The 20,617-nt window shown below is 40.3% G+C and overlaps 3 protein-coding genes across 7 annotated transcripts in view; 2 read left to right on the top strand and 1 right to left on the bottom strand.

The window, feature by feature from the left end:
• The window catches only part of LOC106654980, a 19,758-nt gene extending 14,464 nt beyond the window's left edge, over window positions 1–5,294 (top strand). For all 5 annotated transcript variants that reach the window (XM_014375160.2, XM_023460346.1, XM_014375162.2 and 2 more), the window contains exons 4-6: window positions 1,471–1,994; window positions 2,071–2,475; window positions 2,602–5,294. In XM_014375160.2, the coding sequence (XP_014230646.1) occupies window positions 1,471–1,994; window positions 2,071–2,475; window positions 2,602–2,685 (1,013 nt within the window). In that variant the 3' untranslated portion in view covers window positions 2,686–5,294. The remainder of the gene's footprint in view (window positions 1–1,470; window positions 1,995–2,070; window positions 2,476–2,601) is intronic.
• A 327-nt stretch (window positions 5,295–5,621) lies between these two features.
• On the top strand, window positions 5,622–11,514 carry LOC106654698. Its single transcript, XM_014374686.2, has 5 exons — window positions 5,622–5,804; window positions 5,870–6,382; window positions 9,700–10,405; window positions 10,485–10,582; window positions 10,668–11,514. Exons 1-5 carry the CDS (start codon window positions 5,706–5,708, stop codon window positions 10,830–10,832), a joined length of 1,581 nt encoding a protein of 526 aa, XP_014230172.1. The 5' UTR covers window positions 5,622–5,705; the 3' UTR covers window positions 10,833–11,514.
• A 5,255-nt stretch (window positions 11,515–16,769) lies between these two features.
• LOC106654510 (alpha-latrocrustotoxin-Lt1a-like) lies at window positions 16,770–19,229 on the bottom strand. The gene has a single exon (XM_014374428.1). The coding sequence runs from the start codon at window positions 19,227–19,229 to the stop codon at window positions 16,770–16,772; it is 2,460 nt and encodes an 819-aa protein (XP_014229914.1).
• Window positions 19,230–20,617: the final 1,388 nt, after the last annotated feature.

The following is a 20,617-nucleotide window of genomic DNA, read 5'->3' on the forward strand; positions in this document are numbered from 1 at the left end:
GTTTATACCGGAAGTGGGGGGTAGGAGGGGGGAGGGGGTCTAAAATTTTGTTTTTGGGACCTATTTACCATGTACTATAACATACCAAAAGCGCGTCAAGATCGGTGACATACGTGCGCACGGTTTTGTAAAAAAGTATTATTTTGACCCATATACATAAACACGGCGAGCTGCGGCGCTATTATATTGATTTTTTCAGCAGTCACGCTCATAAATGCACTCGTTTTCTATCTCTCTATTTCTTTCTCGCAAAGTCAACGACTCGCGCGTCTATTATGCATGGCTTAGACTATATAGACTTCATTCAACTTAGCCAGTGCAGAGAATACTACGAAGAATACGACGCTCTCGCGCGCGCGCGCGCGTCAGTTGAAGAGTCGCTTGCCTTTTTTTTCTTTGACGTCTATATGCTCGTCGGTGGTGTTGAATCAATGACTGCTATAAACCAGGCGATTATCTAACTCTAATCGTCCTTGAGTGCTGCCGTTTTTTTTTAAATGTTTTAAATGAAACTTTTTTTGATGCGTTGGTTGTTGCTAGTTAGCGAACTCGTGAAATCCGATAAAGAAGATGAAGTATTTTGCGCGCTGTGATTTTCCAGCGTAGAGTTCTGATAGTCCACAGCTTGCTCGTTTGGTATTCACGGATTAGCTATCTGCGCCCAACGCTCCTGAAAAAGTTTAACTTCAAAAAAGTCTCGTTTTTTTCTCTAAAAATTCAGGCTAAAATTAGGGCCGTATCAGCAACCGCTGAGCCTTTGCAACGACCTTGAAATAAAAGGCCTAATCAAACATAGAAGGCTTTTTTTTTATTGACACGCGCCGCGTCGTACTGAATATTTCATTGGGCGCTCGAAATAATCGCGATTGCATCGATCGATACCAATATGTACCTGTATATAAACTCGCGCCTTCGGCTCGTTTCTAACGAGTCATTTTGCAAATTACCGCCTCGACGCATTATGTATAGCTTCCTGCGCCGCGCGATGAAATAACTGCGGCACACAATGCACGCGGCACACCAGCACGCTCTCTCGAGTACTATGTAATACATACCTGTATCTATCGCAGAGCCGGCAATGATTTCTCACCATGCGCGAGTGCGAAAGGGCAAGGGGCGCGTCGCGCGCGCGAGTCGTTTACCTGCTATTAAAAGCTCTCTCTCTCTCTCTCTCGGCTCGAGCGAGCGGCAAAAAAAAAGTCAGCGAGAGAGAGAGCGGTTGCTTATGCACTAAGGGCGTGGCTCAGCTGTCCTCATTGTTTAACGTTTATATGTACGCGCGCCGATCGATTCGTCTCGTCGTCGTCGTCGTCGTTACCGGCGACGAACCGTTGAGTAGAACGCCTCGATGCTTCGGGAAGGTTACTCGGGTTACATTCATGACATGCACTCACACATCAAATGTACTCTCGGGGATGACGTACATTCGATATGACCGGCTCATCTTTATCTTTTTTGCCCTCCCAATAGCGATGGACAGTCTGGACGAGGCGTCGACGGCCCGGGATAGCGCCGTGCCATCCGAAGCCGATCTCGGCCAGTCGCCCTCGTCGACCACCACGACGACACCCTCGTCGATTCTCAACTATCACTGCACGCTACCGCCCCGTCAGCCGCCCATGCTGCAGGCGGCCTGTAGCAGCAGCAGCGGATGCAGCAGCACCGAGACACCCGTTCCGTTCGACTTGGCGCTCCTGGGCAGTCTGCAGGCCGCCGACCAGCACAGCTCCGAGGAGGAGCTCGAGGTCATAAACGGGCCCAACAAGGTGGGCCCCACCCCGGCCGAGGTGGTGGCGAGCAGCAGCAGTCGGCAAGTCGTGGCGCCGACGCCGGTGCGCGCGAGGCCGACCACCTCGGCGCCCGAGAAGCGGAAGTGGTCCGAGGCCAATCAGCAGCAGAGGTCGAACTGCGACGAGGCGGACGTCGGCACGGCGTACTCCGCTCCCGTCAGTCGATTAGGTAGAGAGACCGGCTCGGGCTCCAGCGATGAGGAGGTACACTAGCATCTTTTCTATCCACTTGCTTTTTTGTAAATTGAAATTAATACGTTGCTCTTTTTTGTCTCTGCAGATCCAAGGACTCTGCTACAGTCGAAGCGGCAGCGCGTTCTCGCAGCCCGTGCAGTTTCGCAGCTCGCCGCCCCAGGACGCTCACAGGCCGGTGCGCTCGTTGTCGCCGCCGCCGAAACTGTTTCATGCCTCGGCCTCGGCCGCCGTGGCTGCCATATCTTCCTCGTCAAATTTGCACAGACCTCGCTCGCGGCCGAGGCCACATCATCATCAGTCCCAGCCGAACCTCGAGCCTCATCATCATTTTTCCTCGCATCACAGTCACAGTCAAAGGAGCCATCAGCAGCAGCAGCAGCACGATGAGCCCGTCGACATGGACGTCATGCCTGCGTGCAGTCCGAGAAAGAGGCACAGGCCGCCACACAAATTGCCAAGACCTCGGCTGGATTTCGAAAAAATGCAGCAGGTGAGCGATTCTGACATTCTGAACCAAATTCGACGCATGTATATAGATTGTGCAATCTTTATTTTCTGCATTATTTTCGCGAGTTTTTTTGACGGCTTTATTAATGCATTCGGTTCGTTTTTCCAGCTGAAAACACAAGCGGTAACGAGGTGGCGACACACGAGCGAGCACGGAGGTGGCAGCGAACTATCGGTTGGCTTCTGCTGGTGAGACCGGTGAGCCGTGGATCCCCGTAAGGGTTCACGGTGACAGCCCGAACCACAGCACCAATGCCGCGCCTAGTATTGTCAGTCTCGGTTGTTTACATCTCGTCGCATACACACACCAAGTGAGCGAGTGTCATCCTCATCGTAGTCGAAACCAACACTACTTCGTTAGTTTTAGCTCATTGTAGTACGTAAATTGTGTCATTCGAGTTGACGCATGTAGTACGTACGAAAAAATAACGTAATTTTGCATAGGGACTTATTACGATCGAAGGGAAAACAAATTCTGCTAGTAATACGATATACGTAATTTCTTCCAATCACAATGACGTTTCTAGTGCTCTCGTTCTTAATCATTTTTATCCATTCATATAATAATAACGTCATAATGTATTAACGTAGACTTTGTGATAATTATTATTTTTAATTGCTCTCTTGACGGAACTAAAAAAAATCAATTATTCATGTTCTAAATTTGTTTTTAAACCTACGAACTTTCATACGTAAAGTATCAAAATCGCATGTTTCTCGCTTTTGGAATAAAAAGTGATTGCAGTAAATTAAGCAAAAAAGCAGCAGAAAACATGGTAATATATTCTTCTAAGCATCTCCAAATCATGAAATTCTATTTTTCGATATCGCTCGTGCAAAAATATACATTTATCACATAGTAAACTTAACGAAAAATGATACTACATGTAGAAAATTTAAGAGCACTGGATGTCAAGTATAAGCCATTGTAAGTTTCTATATGAATGATTTTCTTTTATTAAATAAATAGTAATACGGCGCCTCTTTGAGAAAAAAACATTAAATGCGAAAACAAACGAAAAAATGGACGTATAGAACTGATATGAAAGGAGAGTTTTTTTAACCTAAAATTTGTAAAAACAATAATAGGCAGCTGAAGCTGCGAGAGGCATGACTAGCAATCGAAGTTGAGTATGTTGCAATTCAATTGTATAGATGTAACTACAAAATTTTTATATCTTAATTGTATTATTGTGATAATAAAAAATTAGACTACGAGAAACATTTAACCGGTTAATTAAATTAGCGTGCATTGGTACTTGCGTAATATCGCTATAATTTGTTGAATAAACTGAGGGGCGAACTGTGCAAGACTTGGTTACTTATATATTCAGATATTTGTATTTGTTATAGGAATGTGAGTTTAAATGATGTAGGAATTAATTCGAATAACGTTTGCTTTAGACTTTAAACTTCGTTAAAAATCTTATCGTTCGTTTTACATCCAGAAAAAGTTTTCATTGAATGCGAATGATTTTAATGAATTTTTTTTAAAGAATATTTACGTTTTAGTAGACTTCTCTAAATAGTTCGAATTCAAAATTTTTAGACTAGTGATATTACACTACAATGTGTACATAAAGTAGCATTTTCTGGATGTAAACGTTTTAATAAAATAAATTGTACTTTTGTCGTGGACGACGATAACGTCTTTTAGTTTAATGTTTTATACTGTTTAGAAGTATTTACTTATACCACTGTAACGTTTACAAGAGTGAGATGTATAAAAAAATTCTTGAAATGTTTTTTTTTCTTTTTTTTTTTTCATTGTTTGAAAAGACTTGACTCACCAAACTCATCTTGAAATCATATTTACTATTTTCAAAGGTCTCAACACTGCAAATTGCCGATCCATGTATTATACTTTATTTTGCTATGTAATACTTGGCAAAAATTTGTATTTTATTTCAGTGCAATATGACTGTACGTGTTTGTTAATTCAGAAATTTTCAAACTATAGTAATCTATATCTGAAACTAAATTGAATTTCTAAAGACGTGGATGATCAACATAACGCAATAGCAGAGAAATTCTGACAATTTTTTACAAAATATTGAAATACCACTCTTAAACTCAAATATTTAATCGGCTCAAAGAATGTGCACATTTTAAATCTACATACAATAAATGAAAATTTACAATAACGAAGAAAATAATGAATTCTTCATTAACATCATTTTGCGTATCTGATGCAATATATTGCCGCACTTGCCATTATAATCAAAATATTTCTTTTTTGCATTAAGAAACATTCATGATAGGTAGTAATTTTCATTCGCTTGTACTGTAGAAAAGAATGAGAATATATTAAATCACCGACGTTCATTATAAAAAAACATCCTCTGTTCATTGCTGCATTAACTATTAAGTTTTAAAAGATCTCGAATTTTACTTTTACATTAGTTTTTCTCCGAAAGAGTATCATGTCATTTTTATCGATAATTATAGTAAGGTATAAATCGACGAATGAACGTGTGTAACGTTATTATTAATTGCGACAATGACGAATATAATCGTGTAGATCGATATTACTCTCGAGATTTTCAAAATAGTCAGAAACAATGATTTGTAAGGATTATTGCCCATAATTATTCTACAATAATTGCATGTATAGGTATGTGTAAGATGAATATTATTATGCATTGAAAACAATATACAAAGGCATCAGTGGAAAGTACAGATAACGTTTTTAAGTACAAGTATGTATAATAAAAAATACAAAAAAAAAGAATTATCCTGTGTCATGCTGGATACCTCGACGATGAGAAAAAAAAAGAAAATAAACGAACTTGCGTAAAAAAATATCGTATCCGTTTTTCTTTTCTTTCAACCCTACTCGTATATCGACGATCGGCCTACGCAATATCGGAAACGTCTGCTTATATACACGGCATTCGAAATACCCGTTTAGAGACTCGCGTGCTGACAGTAACGAGGCTCGTGAGTCGTGTGCTCACGGAAGGCGCGTCGCCGGCCGCCGTCGTCTACCGCTATACACACGCAGAGCTCGTCGGGTCAGTCTAATTATAAAACGGGCTCTGGTTGTGTGTACGTGTGTATAAGGCGACTGGCGAAGCGAAAGCTCTTTGCCCTTTTCTCATTGAAAGTTGCGCGTGTCTATATCATCTCTTCGCTCATCGTAACAGTCGCATGTAACACGCGCGGCGGCGACTGCTGCCGTCTCTCTACTCTCTCGATTAATTATTAAGCGCGATGGTGAGATGTAAGGCCAATCGTAAGGCCATGGCCGGACAAAGTTGCTCCAAGAATGAAGCCAAGGAGCCCTCGGACCAGCAAGACTGTTGTTACAAGGTACGTACAAGAAATAGTAATAAAGGCAAAATGTCAAACGTGTTCTCTCACGATCGTCGTCGCAGATGGTGGACGACAAGAAGCTGCTGGGCCGTCACTACGTGGCGACGCGTCGCATCGAGCGCGGCGAGATCGTCATCCGCGAGGACGAGCCGTTGCTCCAGGGACCGCCGCTCGAGACCGAGTCCATCTGCCTCGAGTGCGGCGATCGACTGTCGAGCGGCGACGAGGGCGACTTCCGGCCCTGCGACAAGTGCGGCTGGCCCCTGTGTTCGCAATGCGAGAGCCACACCAAGCCCGAGTGCGAGTTCACCCAGAAGTACCACAAGAACGGCCGGGTGCAGACCAAGCCCGTGCCGAAGATGGCCCATCCGGCTTACAGGTGCGTGACAGTCATCCGAGCTCTCATGCTGAGAGAGACCGAGCCCCGAGTCAGCGAAAAGTTCATGCGGCTCTCGGGCGATTGTCGAGCTTCCGACAAGGACGACCATCTGACCGTGGCCAGGTTCGTCAAGACCTTCTTTTCCAAGTACGAGGAGAGCGTGGAAGAGATCGCTAAAGTGTCGGCCATCATACAGGTGAGTTCAATTACGTGACAGCAGCTCCATAAAAAATATTCTATAGCTATGTTTTGTTTTGGAGGACGTAAAAAGCCTCGTTTTCTCTCAATTAAAAATGTAGCGATTCCGTGTTTGACAATGTCAAAATCATTCGAAACTTTTCTCTGACTCTCTTTCTGGCTTCGAGACATCGATTAATTGAAGAAAAATCCGCTATTTTGGCTTCGTAAAAATAATATAATTTTGAGTGAACGTTGAGCTACCCTATCTGGTAGGAAATTAAGCACTTGAAAAGCTCAGATGACCAGTAACTAGTCAGTGCATTTTTGACGATTTTAGCCCATTAATTATATTATTTTTTATCGTTTCTACGATAATTCGCGAGTAAATTTTTTTTTTCATACCAGCGGCCCGAAAGTGACTACTTCCCTGCCGCTGCGCAAAGCGGGAAGAGCGATTTTCGGGCCACTGTGTTATGAAAAATAATATACAGGCCTATGCCGCGAAAAAATCGGCTTCGCCTCGGCCACTAATTACACGTACTCTGGGACTTTTCTGTTTTTCGTGGCCTAGGGCAGTAATATACTATTTTTTGATCAAAGAAAAACAACTATTTGTTTCATGCAATCTCCTTGTTAGTAGAATGGTGGACGAATGTAAAAAGCTTCTATTGGTCTAGGAGCTTGCAGTCCCGCGTGGGCGCTATCGTACGCTTCAAAAGAGCGCTGTACGAATATACGATATATCATAATCGTCGAGTATTTTAAATAAAGGTATGCACAGGTGTAAAGGATAATGATCAGGTTTGAAATGTTCTTTTTGAGTGAAGATTCAGTAGTATTTTTTTTTAATACTTGAGCAGTATTTTTACATAATTTGGTAACACTTGAGAAACTAAACATATTATTAAGTATGAACATTTATATACCGAACGTGTATATTAATTTATATACGTTCATCAAGTTGTAATGCGTGAATGATACACTATATCGACGTGGACTTTGAGATGCCATTTTTTGGTGAATTTTGCAAATACTTTCAAGTTCACTTATTAACATTATGGGACGCTTTAACATGTCGTGTAAGGTGAGATCGGTGTATAAATATCTTTCCACATAAATCGCATGTATGTTTGACGCCCTTGTGAACTGCATTAACATGAGTTTTGAGATGACTCTTTTGTGTGAATGTCTTTTCGCATGTTTCACATGCATGGCTTACTTCATTATGCACCGAACCGATGTGTTTTTTGAGACTACTATTGTCTGAATACGTCTTTGGGCATATATCACATGCATAAATAATTTTATTATGCACCGATTCGATGTGTTGTTTAAGATTACCTTTCTTTGAGAATTTTTCACGTGTATTACAGGAATGTGTGACACTGTTGTGTACCTCTTCAATGTGGCGTTTGAGGCTACCCTTCACTGTAAATTTCTTCCCGCAAATATCACATGTATGAGCAATTTTATTATGCACTGCGTCAATGTGGATTTTGAGATTACACTTTTGGACAAATGCTTTTGGGCATATATCGCATGCATGTGTGATACCATTATGTACCGAATCGATGTGAATTTTGAGATACTTTGATGAGAATTTCTTTCCGCATATATCACATGCATGAGTGATGTTATAACGAACCGAATTGATATGGGTTTTGAGATTACCTTTCGTCGAGAATTTTTTTCCACAAAGATCACAAATTGACTTAACACCATTATGCGCCGAATCTATGTGAATTTTGAGATTACACTTTTGTGTGAATGTCTTTTCGCATAAATCACAAACGTGGGTCTTATCAGTATGCATTGCATCGATGTTTGTTTTCAGGTTAGATTCGTTGTTCAACTCTTTTGTAATTTTTCTTCTTTTTTGATCGACAGATTCATTGTATAATTTCAAATTCGATTGTTCTGTGACGTCACTAAAACACTCCTTTTTCACTTCCGTCATGGTTTCGGTTTTCATTATGTTTTGTATTTTATAATTTTCACTACTATCTTTTAAATTCAGCAAGTGATCAGAAGAATAGTCGTCGATCTTTTCAGTCACTGATAAATTCAAATTGGGTTTGACGTCTTCGCATTCAAATATTATTTCCACTTTGTTTTCAAGTTCATTTTCACGATGCCCATTACATTTTGGAAGGCTATGGATCTGTTGAAAAATTATAGCAAAGTGAGAATTTTCAGTGAAAAAAAAATACAATCCGAGTTACAAATAGTTATGATCACTTACCAAATTTTCTCGCGGATATTGTAATAGTTGGATGTTCTTAAAATCGGGTTTTTCGTAAATTAATTCACTAATCAATGTATCGCTAGGCTCCTCTTTTACTCTAAAATAACTCCAGTAAAGTTAAGTATTAGGTTATGATATTTTTATACTTTTATTCTGATAGAATGAAGATTACCTGACGGCGCAATTAATTATATCTCTGGATTCCATCTTCATTAAAGTTAATTTACGATGCGTTTTGCAATGATATTACACCTATCAAACTAACTGAATACGAAAAAACAAGTGAACCGTGCTGCGCTATGCTCGCTGTAATTGTATATTGCAAAGTGCCTGTGCGAAAAAACCTCGGCCAGGTTCGCACAGCTGACAGCGCCCTCCGTGTAACAAGGTGATGTGGCTGATGGCATGCACAGCAAAACACCGCGCCGAGCATAACCCTGAGATATTATGTATATCATGCACGACGTAAACAACAAACCGAGGATTGGTGCTTTTCGTCCGTTTTTTTCGGGTATAGCAAAAATCTATGAAGTTATTATCAATGTAAACAAAGCAAAATTGAGTCATTACAATTATATTCAAATTAGAAATTTGTCATCTGCTTTTGACCCATTTTTTCATGTATTGTTATGAATTATTTTCGATCGATCACAAGGGACAATTTTTTTTGTCTCTTTTAACGACTAGCCTCTTAACAGAGAGATAATATTTATTTAGACGTGATTCCCAAATGAGAAATTTAAAAATTATTGTACGATACACGATGAGCAAATAAAAATTTATTTATAATGTTGGATATTCAAAATCTGGTGCAATGTCTATATTTTTCAAGTGTTTCGAAATATTCTGAGAAAGTTCACGCGTATTTTTCGGTCGATTTCGAACATTCACTTGAAATTATAACTTTAGATATTCCAAAACCAAAAAATGAGTAACAAAAAAGTCTCGACTGGTTTCGGAAATGTTGAATATGGAGTCAGTACAATCATATAGAGAACAATTAACTATCGAGAAAGTATTGTTTGAAATTGCTGTTGCCTCCATGAACAATTATCAACTTTTGTTATACAAAAACGCGTTTTACACAGATAAACGCGCACGAGTTGCCGATCTGCGAGCCGGCCCAGATAGCCGTGTACGACCTGGCCTCGTACCTCGAGCACAGCTGCCAGGCCAACTGCTCCAAGATCTTCACGGACCAGGGGGGTCTGCTGATCCGCGCCTCGGACACGATCGAGCCGGGCGAGCACCTGTCCATCTGCTACACGGACCCGCTCTGGAGCACGCAGAGCCGCCAGATGCACCTGCAGGTGACCAAGAACTTCGACTGCGGCTGTCGGCGCTGCCAGGACCCGAGCGAGGCGGCGACCTACTTCAGCGGCCTGCTCTGCCCGTTCTGCGAGACCAAAGACGCGGTGATGGTCCGAGAGAAGGTCGACGATGGCACCGATGGACTTGGCCAAGGCCAGATGGCGGAGGAGAAACTCGAGTGCGCCAAGTGCCGGGACAAGCTGGACGTGGCCAAGGCCGGCCTCGACGATCTACTGCTGGAGATCGGCCAGAAACTCCACAAGCTCGAGAAGAACAGCGTCGAGGCTTGCAGGGGCTTTCTCAAGGAGCACGAGCCGCTGTTGCATCGCAATCACTACTACATGGTCGACGTGAAGATGGCCCTGGCTCAGCTCATTGGCCAGGAACAGGGACGCGGCCTTGGCCAGATAAGCACGGACCTGCTCAAGGAGAAGATTCAGCTTTGCGACGATCTCAGCGAGCTGCTTCTCACTTTGGCGCCGGGTGAGTTGACTTTTTTTTAATGGTCTTTCCTCCTTCTTGCAAAAGCTAACCGAACGGCATTTTCATGACTAATTTGCAGCCGAGCATCGAGCCAGAGGTACCATCCTGTTTGAATTATCGGCGGCCTATGCGGAGTACGCTCGACGCGAGAGCTTGCTCATGCCCGTGTTGCTAAAGGTTACTTTCATAATCTATCACGTCGTTTTTATCGAATACGAATTGATTTATTTTTTAATAACTATCTCTAATTAATTAACCGCAGGAGTCGAAAAGATCGCTGGATGCAGCCTACGAACTGCTCAAGTATGAGCCGGACTGTCTGCCGGAAGGCAAAATCGCCATGGCCGCGAGGAAGAATCTCGAGGAGCTCGAACGCGTCATAACTCGCTTCGATAAGATGCGTCTCAATCCTCCAACGTTCCCGTGATAATTTCTGTAAAATAATTTATGTTTAAAGATGAACGATTCATAAAATTAAGCATAAGAAAATGACATGGTATTTATTTATACCAATAAGCCTTGTACAAAGAATATCATTATGATATTATTAATAATTATTATTATTATTATTATATCTGAGTATATAAGCTTTATTGTAGTAATTAAGCTTTATCTGTAAACTGATCCACAAGAATCAATATAAATTTTCGATTCAAAGCATTTATTAATTTTACCTGATACTAGCGTTTTGCCTCGCTCAATAAAGCTTTTTCGCAGAAATCTTCCGGAACGAAGTCGCATTCAAAGTAAATAAAAAAAAAAATTCGTCAACTCACTATTAAATGTATACCGAATATGCTGCATTCAGTTGAATGTTGTTTCTACTCTACAAGTGAATAAAATTAGATTTGAGTGTATCATAGATGAATATTTGAGTTCCGCAGTTTCTGAAACCTTTTTTTCAAAATAAGCACGAATTCAAAAAAAAGAAAATGAACGTTCTTGGCAGCACCTACTCGCATCACACAGACCGAAAAATAACAAACAGAATACAGACAGAAAAATTGCGTCCAAATAACGTTTACGGATAATCAACAGCATTACCATAAACATATTCCTCTGAGCTTATAAAGAAATACTGCATTCAGCATTGATGAACAATATACCATTGGTCGGACACAAATATTACCATGTAATTCGCTCTCGTTTGATTATGATGTTGCAGCGAGGCCAGTGTTGGTATATGTAGTAGCCGCCGGCCAGCTGTGATTTCAAGTCATGAACGCTTTGCTGCGAAGTGGCGTGCGCGCATGTTGGCAGATCTCTGCTCAGTTCACGTTCAGTTCGCAGTACGGTTTACGACGTCGCAGCTTAATAGTCCAGTGAAAACTTACATGAAATTGCATTTTGTTGGGGAGAGATGAAACCTAGTCTACTTTATGTTTTTGGGTGCGCTGAATTCATTGCCGATGTTATTTTTTACCTAAAACATCAGCGTCAGGGTGAAAATCGAGGGTGAAAGAGTTTTTCGCTGATATCTCGCGAACGAAGCAAGATACAGAAAAACTAATTGCACCAATCGATTCCTCATGAAATTTTACATCGAAATACACTTTAAACTTTTCAAGTGTCGGTGCAAAATTGTTCACAATATTGAAAAATTAGTTTACAGCGGTCGGCGGTAGTGGGGACCTGCGGCGCCGCGTGAGTATCTATATATGTCGCTTCCCCTTCGCTGCCGGCCCGCACTACCGCCGACCGCTGTAAACTAATTTTTCAATATTGTGAATAATTTTGCACCGACACTTGAAAAGTTTAAAGTGTATTTCGATGTAAAATTTCACGAGGAATCGATTGGTGCAATTAGTTTTTCTGTATCTTGCTTCGTTCGCGAGATATCAGCGAAAAACTCTTTCACCCTCGATTTTCACCCTGACGCTGATGTTTTAGGTAAAAAATAACATCGGCAATGAATTCAGCGCACCCAAAAACATAAAGTAGACTAGGTTTCATCTCTCCCCAACAAAATGCGATTTCATGTAAGTTTTCACTGGACTATTAAACAAAAATATATCGTCATATCGATTGCAGCATCGTGATTCTCGCGAAGAAGTAAAGTATTTCATAGTGTAATATATTGTGTTTGTGTGTGATTGTGCATAACGATGTCTTCTTCCGACGATTCTGATCAATATGACCCGAATGTCGCACAACTTAACAGACGTGTCGATGACAAAGACTTTTTAAATGAACTGAAGAGTATACGTGAAATAATCGATTGGGAAGTCGAAGATGAGCGGGATAAATTTTTAGATCATGTTCTATTTTTGATCAGACATTGGAAAGGCCAACTTCCGAATCTCCGAGATATCTTTTCGACCGAAGAAATGGATTGGCTTCTCAGGGAAGATATTAAGAACGAAAAAAGCCAAATTTATAAACAATGTTCGTTCATCGACTTTGCGGTTAGAACGGCTTACAAGGACGAGCCCGAAATTGATGAAAACGGACAGCCAGTGACGAGGCGCACGACGGCACTGCACTGGGCGGCTAGAAGCCGCTTTGTTTACGGCTACAGCGTTACACAGCTTTTTAAAATATATGATAAAATAGATCTGAACTACACCGACGAGTCTGGTCTGTCACATTTTCACGTAGCCTGCACGTTTAGCCTTGACAACATAGTCGATCAATTTCTTAAGCTCGGACAAGATCCTAATCTAATTTGGCAAGAAACAGGTGATTCACCGCTTCATTTTGCTCTAAAAGACGGGCCAAGCAAGGTTATCAAAATGTTGCTGCGAAATGGTGCCGATCCCAATGCGGCCAACAAGGACGGATGGACACCTCTACATATTATTTGCAAGATAGAAAACAGTAATACGGATGATAGGCCGAATCTATTCTTCAAGATCGTCGACGAGCAACATCTAACGGTGCAGATTGATGCCCGGGACAAGTTGGGTCGGACACCACTGCAATGGGCGGTGGCGAGTATTTTGCCAAACGTGGTTGATTTACTCTTGGATCGTGGCGCTGATTTGACTTGCTTCGTTTTCCCCACTGAGAGTTACTATGGTGAAATATATGGCCCGCTCAATCAGCATGACGATGAGTTTGCAATTTCTCTAGCAGCTAACGCCCTGATCACCCTCGAATGTCTGGAGAAAAGAGGATATGAACTGAATCGAAGCGACACTCTAACAATCATGAAATTTATCGACAAATTCGGAGCATTGTTCGACATGCCAACGGATTTTAGCGAATATTGGTACAAGAATAAGAAGTTTGCGAAAGAAGCGAAAAAACTCATGGTGAGTTCGAGTCTGTCGCTCTACAAAGTGGTTCAATTATCAGTTGAAGAGGCGATAAAACTAATCGCTTCTGAGGACTGCTTTGAGTTCGCGAACTCGGATTATCATTGGAACTTGCTCGAAGTGCCCAGTAGAGCATGTGCTACTCACCTTATCGAGATTATATTGAGAAAATTTTGCCGACGATGGGCATTGGAATATTTCCTGGATTTAACGCGTTATCGGCTGCCGATTCTATGCTGTGAAATGATTATCAACCAGCTTAGGAACAAAGATTTGTATGACATTTGTTTAGCGACTGCGGGTGAAAATTCGTTACAACGAGATGCATATATAAAGAAATTTCTAACGTCTTATATTTAATGTTGTCATTTTTCCATATCATACAGATAAATAAATTTTTAAATCCAAAAGAATTGTTCTATTTAGTTTCTATTTAATAATACTTACCTTTCAGCTTTTATGTTAGTTTATAGGAAGTACCGAAAACTCACTGAAACTGATACGCCTTTACTTTTGTTTAATACTGCTTTGATAAATGTTTTGGAATTTAAAGGATCTCGATAATTGATCATAATGTGAAATTAATTTTGAATTTAGTCTCTCGTAGATACTTTTTAGTGGGCGCGTAAGACGTCGCAGTTGCAGCGAGTGAAGAATTGTCAAAAAAGGCGAACTTTATCAGTTGTGCCGACGACACACATCTAAAAAAATAATCCTGACTCATTAAATAGAATCATCGAGTTGAGTAAGCTATGCGTGGAACTCAAGGGCGCAAATTAAAATTTGAAATTTTATGCGAAATTTTTCATAGATTACGAATATTATTTTCTCAAGGCCGTGGGAATAGTAGAAAAGGTTTAAAATCGCAATTGTACAAATGAACAATAAAAAAATACGTTTCTTTAAACTTTTCCGAGTTAGTTTACTTTTTTTCTCAAAATAACGATGATTTCTAACAGTTATACAGTATATACGATAAAATTAATAATAAGCAAAATACGGTTCGAGTTTAAGTTGGCAACTTTGATTCGATAAAACAGATGAGTAACAGACATGATGTAGTCGCCTTGTCTTTGTGCTAAAAAAAGATTCATTTTAATTACTATTAGTAGAAACTCATGACACCGCGTATGTAGGCGGTTATGCGTACCGAATATCTACGTGTTAAGTTCCAGTTCACGTTACGACGTTGCAGCGTAAACAACGAAACATCATTTCATCGACTGCAGTCGGTGATTCTCGCGAAAAAAGTAAAATATTACATATTGTTAGTGACTGTGTTGTCGTGTGAGTGTGCAGAACAATGTCATCTTCTTCTTCTTCATCTTCTTCGTCCCCCAAAGATGACTTTTCAAAAGAACTGAAGAGTATACGTAACATTTTCTCTTGGGATGTCGAAAAAGAGCGATCTATACTTTTCGATCGCGTTTGGTTCTTGATCAGAAATTGAAAAGGCCAACTTCCAGATTTCTATAACATCTTTCGGCTCAAAGAAATCGATTAGCTTGTCACGGAGGATTTCAAGAACGAATGCGACCTGTATAATCGAAAATGTTCAATCACCAAATTCTGCTGTGAGATGATCACCAGCAACTTAAGTAACGAAGATTCATGGCGTATTTGTTCAATATCTGGTGGTATTGAATGTTGCCAATTTCCTGTATCATTTCAATAAAAAAAATTGAAGAAATCCAAATATATTTTCCTATGTAGATTCTGTTTAATATTGTTAAACTTATTTGTGAGGTTTATTTCATTTTCAAATTGCTTATTCTTGTAAGAACACCCTCCTAAAATTTTTTACATAAATCCCAATTCTAAGTTAGTAAAAGTCAGAATTGAGTACATACGCTTACACGGCGCTCAATGATAGTTCCCATTTTTAAATACGTGTTTCTTTCTCAAAACCATGATGTTTACTGAAATGGGCGGCAAAATTTATCAAAAAATTAATCTAGATATGTTTGTACTATTCATTTAGTTTTACAGTCAATTAAAGTTAGTGTGCTAAGATAATTGTACTTTTATTACTTTTTTTCATAAAGTAGCTTATGATATATTTGATAAATACCGAAAAATAGGGTACTTTATTCATTATCGTCTAAATGAATTTTTGTGTCTCTAGATGAGAAAATCTTTTTGATAAGTTTCGAAGCCGCTGACATACCTCTCCGTTTTTCAATTTATATGTTAATTAGTTTAAATTTAAAATATTTTGATAATTGATCTAAATTAAATTAAATTCTCGATTAAGTTCTTGCAGATACTTGGCGGTTTATCTGTATATTAGGGAGAACTTTACCATTTGTTAGTGGTAAATATTTATGAATTTTATGGGGAATTTGCTTAGAGATGAATAAATAGGCTAACTCGTAGGAATGATTGAAATTGTTGGAATAAATAATAAAATTTATATTTTTAAGTTTTAAGTTTAATGTGTTTTTATTTATTTTGTAGCTAGCCTTACGCTGCTGAGTTAAAATAGGTTTTTTATTAAACTTAATGATATACTTGAATTTTTTCATTTTCATGCTCAAATTCGAAATTAATTGTAACAGAATCGTTCCCACAGACGTTTTATATTTTGCAGCTGTTCTTGTGTAGCTTATTTTAAAATGTCTCTAAAAGCCAATTTTGAATTTAATTTTAATTATTCCTTATATCAACATTTTTTCTGTTTTGACTCAAGAAATTAGAAAAATATAAACAATATACAAAAATAATTTTTAAGATTCAATTACAAAACAATAACTGTGGTATCCTATACGTGAACGTACATATAATACGAGGGAATCAGTAGATTGTTCAAATATTATTATGTAACACCATTTGCTCGAAATCGTTATTAATTAAATCAATTTATTCTCTTGTCAATTATTTTTTAGATGTGACCCCTTGATCTTTGTAATAAAAGTGAAAAGAACTTTACGAGCACATTCCGCTATTTATTTTTTTCTTTTGTAATTATCAATGTACGTAAATTTTTACTCGCTGCATAAGTTACGTTAAAAAATTTAAATAAAATTACAACTTAAAAAATTAAAATGATTTAAATTTTTTATTTTAATTTATTTATTTATTTTAATGATGTGAACAATTTGCCAATTTTATAACAACGGACATGATGAACTAATGCATAGATGAAAAACTTTATCGGACTCGATCGGTCCTCGTACCAGCATCAGTCCCCATCGGCGAAGAAATCTTCTCGTTATTATCTCGCACAGGTGTGCAGGACACGCTAAGTGCATCAAATTGTCCGAGCGCCAGAACTCGTGAAATTCTCTGAATGTGGGTAGGTTATCCGTTTTTACGGGTCCTAACTGGAGCCCATCGTAAAGCGACAGGCTCGGACGTATCATTAGCTTTTTTGCAATGCTCGGGAACTTCTCATCGTACCAATTTGTGCCAAGATCCACCGAAATTTTGAACAATCCAAACTTTGCGAACAACTCTATGATCGTCATGGCGTTTCTCCGATCCAGTTTGTATTTTCTTTCCTCTAGGTGCTCGACAACGGCCAACGCGCCACACATTAGTTTCAATTTTTCTTTCTCCGGTTGCAAATCTAGTCCATAATAATGTTTAGTGGGAAAAACGAAGCTAGACAGGTCAGCGCCACGATTCAAGAGTGCATCGACAATATCCGGCTTGAGATTTGCCACAGCCAGTTGCAGCGGTGTCGGGCCTATTCTACCCTTGACGTTGACTCGCACCGGCTGCTGGATGTCATCGCAGATTCGGAAGAATTTATGTACCAAGCCATCGTCGCGGCTTCTCGTGCAAACAATGTGCAAAGAAGTCAAGCGCTTGGCATTGAGTAAGTTCGGATTGGCGCCTCTTCTAAGCAGCAATTCCATCACCTTGTCCACGCCGCGGCGCTCGATTTTCAAAGCCAAATGCAACGGAGTGTCACCCTGTTTGTTCTGGGCATTGACTTGTAGCGTTTGATGGTGCTCGTCGCAAATCTTGAAAAATGATTCCACCAAGCGATGGCAATCGAAATCCGAGCATAAAATGTGCAGCATAGTCAACCCCTTCGCATCGGCCACATTTGGATCGGCGCCGTTTCTCAGCAGTGATGCGGCTATCTTCTTCAAATCCAGCCTCAGAGCCCATTGAAACGGCGTCAGATCGTAGTTGTCTTTCGCATCGACTCGCACCGTCCGATTCATTTCTTTACTGATCCGGAAGAAAGACTCTACCAAGGTGACATCATCGAGCTCACCATCGCCTCTCTGACAAATTAGATGCAAAGGTGTCCAACCCTTCTCGTTGGCCAAGTTCGGATCGGCGCCGCTTCTCAGCAGCAACTCGACTATGAAGTCCGATCCGTAGTGCTGAGTGCTGCGTATGCGTTCGTGTAGAGGTGTGTTACCCAAGCTGTTCTGAGCATTGACTTGCACCGGTCGATGTTTGGCGTGACTGAGCTCCAACAACATCTCCACCAATTTGTAGTCGTCGTGGCTCGTGCGGCAAGCATAGTGCAGAGGAGTACATCCCTCGTTGTCGGCTATACTCGGATCTGCGCCCTTTCTCAGCAGAAATTGGACCAAGTTTTTGTGGCCAACAGGCACAGCTAAATTTAGCGGCGTGCTACCCAAGTTAGTCCTGGCATCGATCTGCTCCGGCTGATATTTTTGCTTGCTAAGCTCGAACAACATCTTCGCCAAGCTATAATCGTCGCGTTTTCCACCACATATTACATGCAGTGAAGTCAATCCCGCTACATTAGCCAAATGTGGATTGGCGCCTCTTCTCAGCAGAAATTCAACCAATTTTCTGTGGCCATAAAGCAGAGCCTTATGTAGTGGTGTCTCATTATACTTGTCCTGAACGTTGACTTGCAATGGCTGATATTTGGGGTCGCTAAGTTCGAATAACATCTTCGCAAAGGCGAGACAGTTTTTTCTCATGGATATAAAGTGAAGAGGAGTCGACCCGGCGGTATTGGCTAGGTTCGGATCGGAACCATTTTTCAGCAGCAATTCGCTCGTAAACCAGCATCCCCGAGCGAGGGCCAAGTGTAGGGGTGAATCACCTGTTTTTTGCCAGATGCAATTAGGATCCTGGCCAGCCTCCAGGAATTTCTCGACGACGTCGTAATAACCAAACTTGCAGGCCACGTGAAGATGAGACAGACCAGACTTGTCCGTGTAATTCACGTCGAATCTATTAAATATTTCAAAAAGTTCGTCGAGTACGATATACTTTAACAATCCTGAGCGTTTAGCCACGCGATGCACAGCTGTAGTGCGACGCGAGCATAGTTTGCCGCCTTCATCGGCGTCGGGCTCGTGTCTGTAGCCTGTCTTGGCCACAAATTCGACGAATCGTTTTGCTATACGATATTTTTGATATCCTACATAACTCACGGAATCCAAGAGAAGACGATCGATTTCTCCCTTCTGAAAAATTTTTTCAAGATTTGGAAGTTGGCTCATCCATCCCGTGAATAAGATGTCAATTCGAACAAGAAGTTCAAATCGCTCAGTTTCGATCTCCCAATTAACATTTTCTCGTAAGATTCTCAATCTTTTCAAGTGGAGCTGGAAAAGGTTGTCCATATTCTTACACCGAATTCGTCGTTCGACGTGGCGTCGCTCTGCACATTCACACACGAACACAGTCACGATTAAAATTCAAGATATTTTATTTTTCACAAAATCACTAGTTTCGGTCGATTTTCCTTTTATTGTTCGCGTCGTGGCACCATAATGTTTTAACTATAAATGCACTGCGGTCTTCATGCAGTGTAAGTAGGTAACACGTGGTCGAAACTGCGTGAGTGATACTCGTTCAACGTCGAGGCGTCAATTAATCCGTACAGACTCACTCATGAGCGACAAAGACATAGAAATACACGAGGACGCGCTACGGAAGTAGAAACTTTCTAATTAAGCTGCTGTTACGTAAAAATTGGTTTGAGTGGTAATGCAGCTCAAACGCAACACCATACCCGCGAAAATCAAATGTGTAAAATGTAGATTACTAATGCTAAAATTTTAATTATTTTTTCGGTCTTTTAAACATTTTATTAGATTAATGATAATAATTGCACTTTTACAAAGTGAAAAACTCGGTGCGAAAAAAGTGAACTTTTTGGTTTATTTGTGATTTTTTCTTATGAAAATTGAATATTTCAGAAAATCTGATATTACCATTGGAAAGCTGAGAAAATTTCCTACCGAAAGCATAACTTCATCTATTTTTTGAGCCGAATTACGAACGAATTTCGATTGTATAGCTGTGCAACGCTAAAAACCTCAAGACCGCTCTGAACACAGAAAACGCAGAACAGAGCAGTTAAAATTCGCTTGTAATTTTTCTGTATCTTGCTTCGTTCACGAGATATGAGCGAAAAACTCTTTCACCCTTGATTTTCACCCTATGCCTGATGTTTTAGGTAAAAAATAACATCGGCACTGAATTCAGTGCACCCAAAATCATAAAGCAGACGAGGTTTCATCTCTCCTCGCAACGAAATGCAATTTCATATTGTAAGTTTTCACTGGACTATATTAATACTATACCATAAAGAACTTCGCGCAATCTAAGTGCAAATTGTGTTTTACTATAGTTTTCTGAAATATTTGGGGAGACTTTTAAGAGCACATGAAATAAATTCCATGGGTAGCAGGGCCGTAACCAGAAAATTTTTTCGGGGAGGGGGGGGGGGGGTTGACCCCNTTGGGGGGGGGGGGGGGGGGTTGACCCCTAAACCTCCCCCGCTGGGTACGGCCATGATGGGTAGAGAGCGCAGCAATGTTTATTTGATCGTTTATATGTTCACAGGGCTAAAGTAGCAAAATAATTAAATTACAATGAATTACAATCGAATCAAACTCATGAGTTCATTTTTTTAAATAGATTTATTTGACTGATGTAGAAAAATATATATATGACATTAAATATCACTAGGCATAACAAAATACTACAAGTATGCTTATCGTCA

Source organism: Trichogramma pretiosum, unplaced genomic scaffold (assembly GCF_000599845.2).
Source record: "Trichogramma pretiosum strain Unisexual culture from Peru unplaced genomic scaffold, Tpre_2.0 scaffold59, whole genome shotgun sequence".
Taxonomy (NCBI): domain Eukaryota; kingdom Metazoa; phylum Arthropoda; class Insecta; order Hymenoptera; family Trichogrammatidae; genus Trichogramma; species Trichogramma pretiosum.

Coding starts and splice junctions, on each gene's coding strand:
- LOC106654698 (XM_014374686.2), top strand. CDS start 5,706: ATGGTGAGATGTAAGGCCAATCGTAAGGCCATGGCCGGACAAAGTTGC. Junction 5,805..5,869: donor AGCAAGACTGTTGTTACAAG/GTACGTACAAGA, acceptor TCGTCGTCGCAG/ATGGTGGACGACAAGAAGCT. Junction 6,383..9,699: donor AAGTGTCGGCCATCATACAG/GTGAGTTCAATT, acceptor CGTTTTACACAG/ATAAACGCGCACGAGTTGCC.
- LOC106654510 (XM_014374428.1), bottom strand. CDS start 19,229: ATGGACAACCTTTTCCAGCTCCACTTGAAAAGATTGAGAATCTTACGA.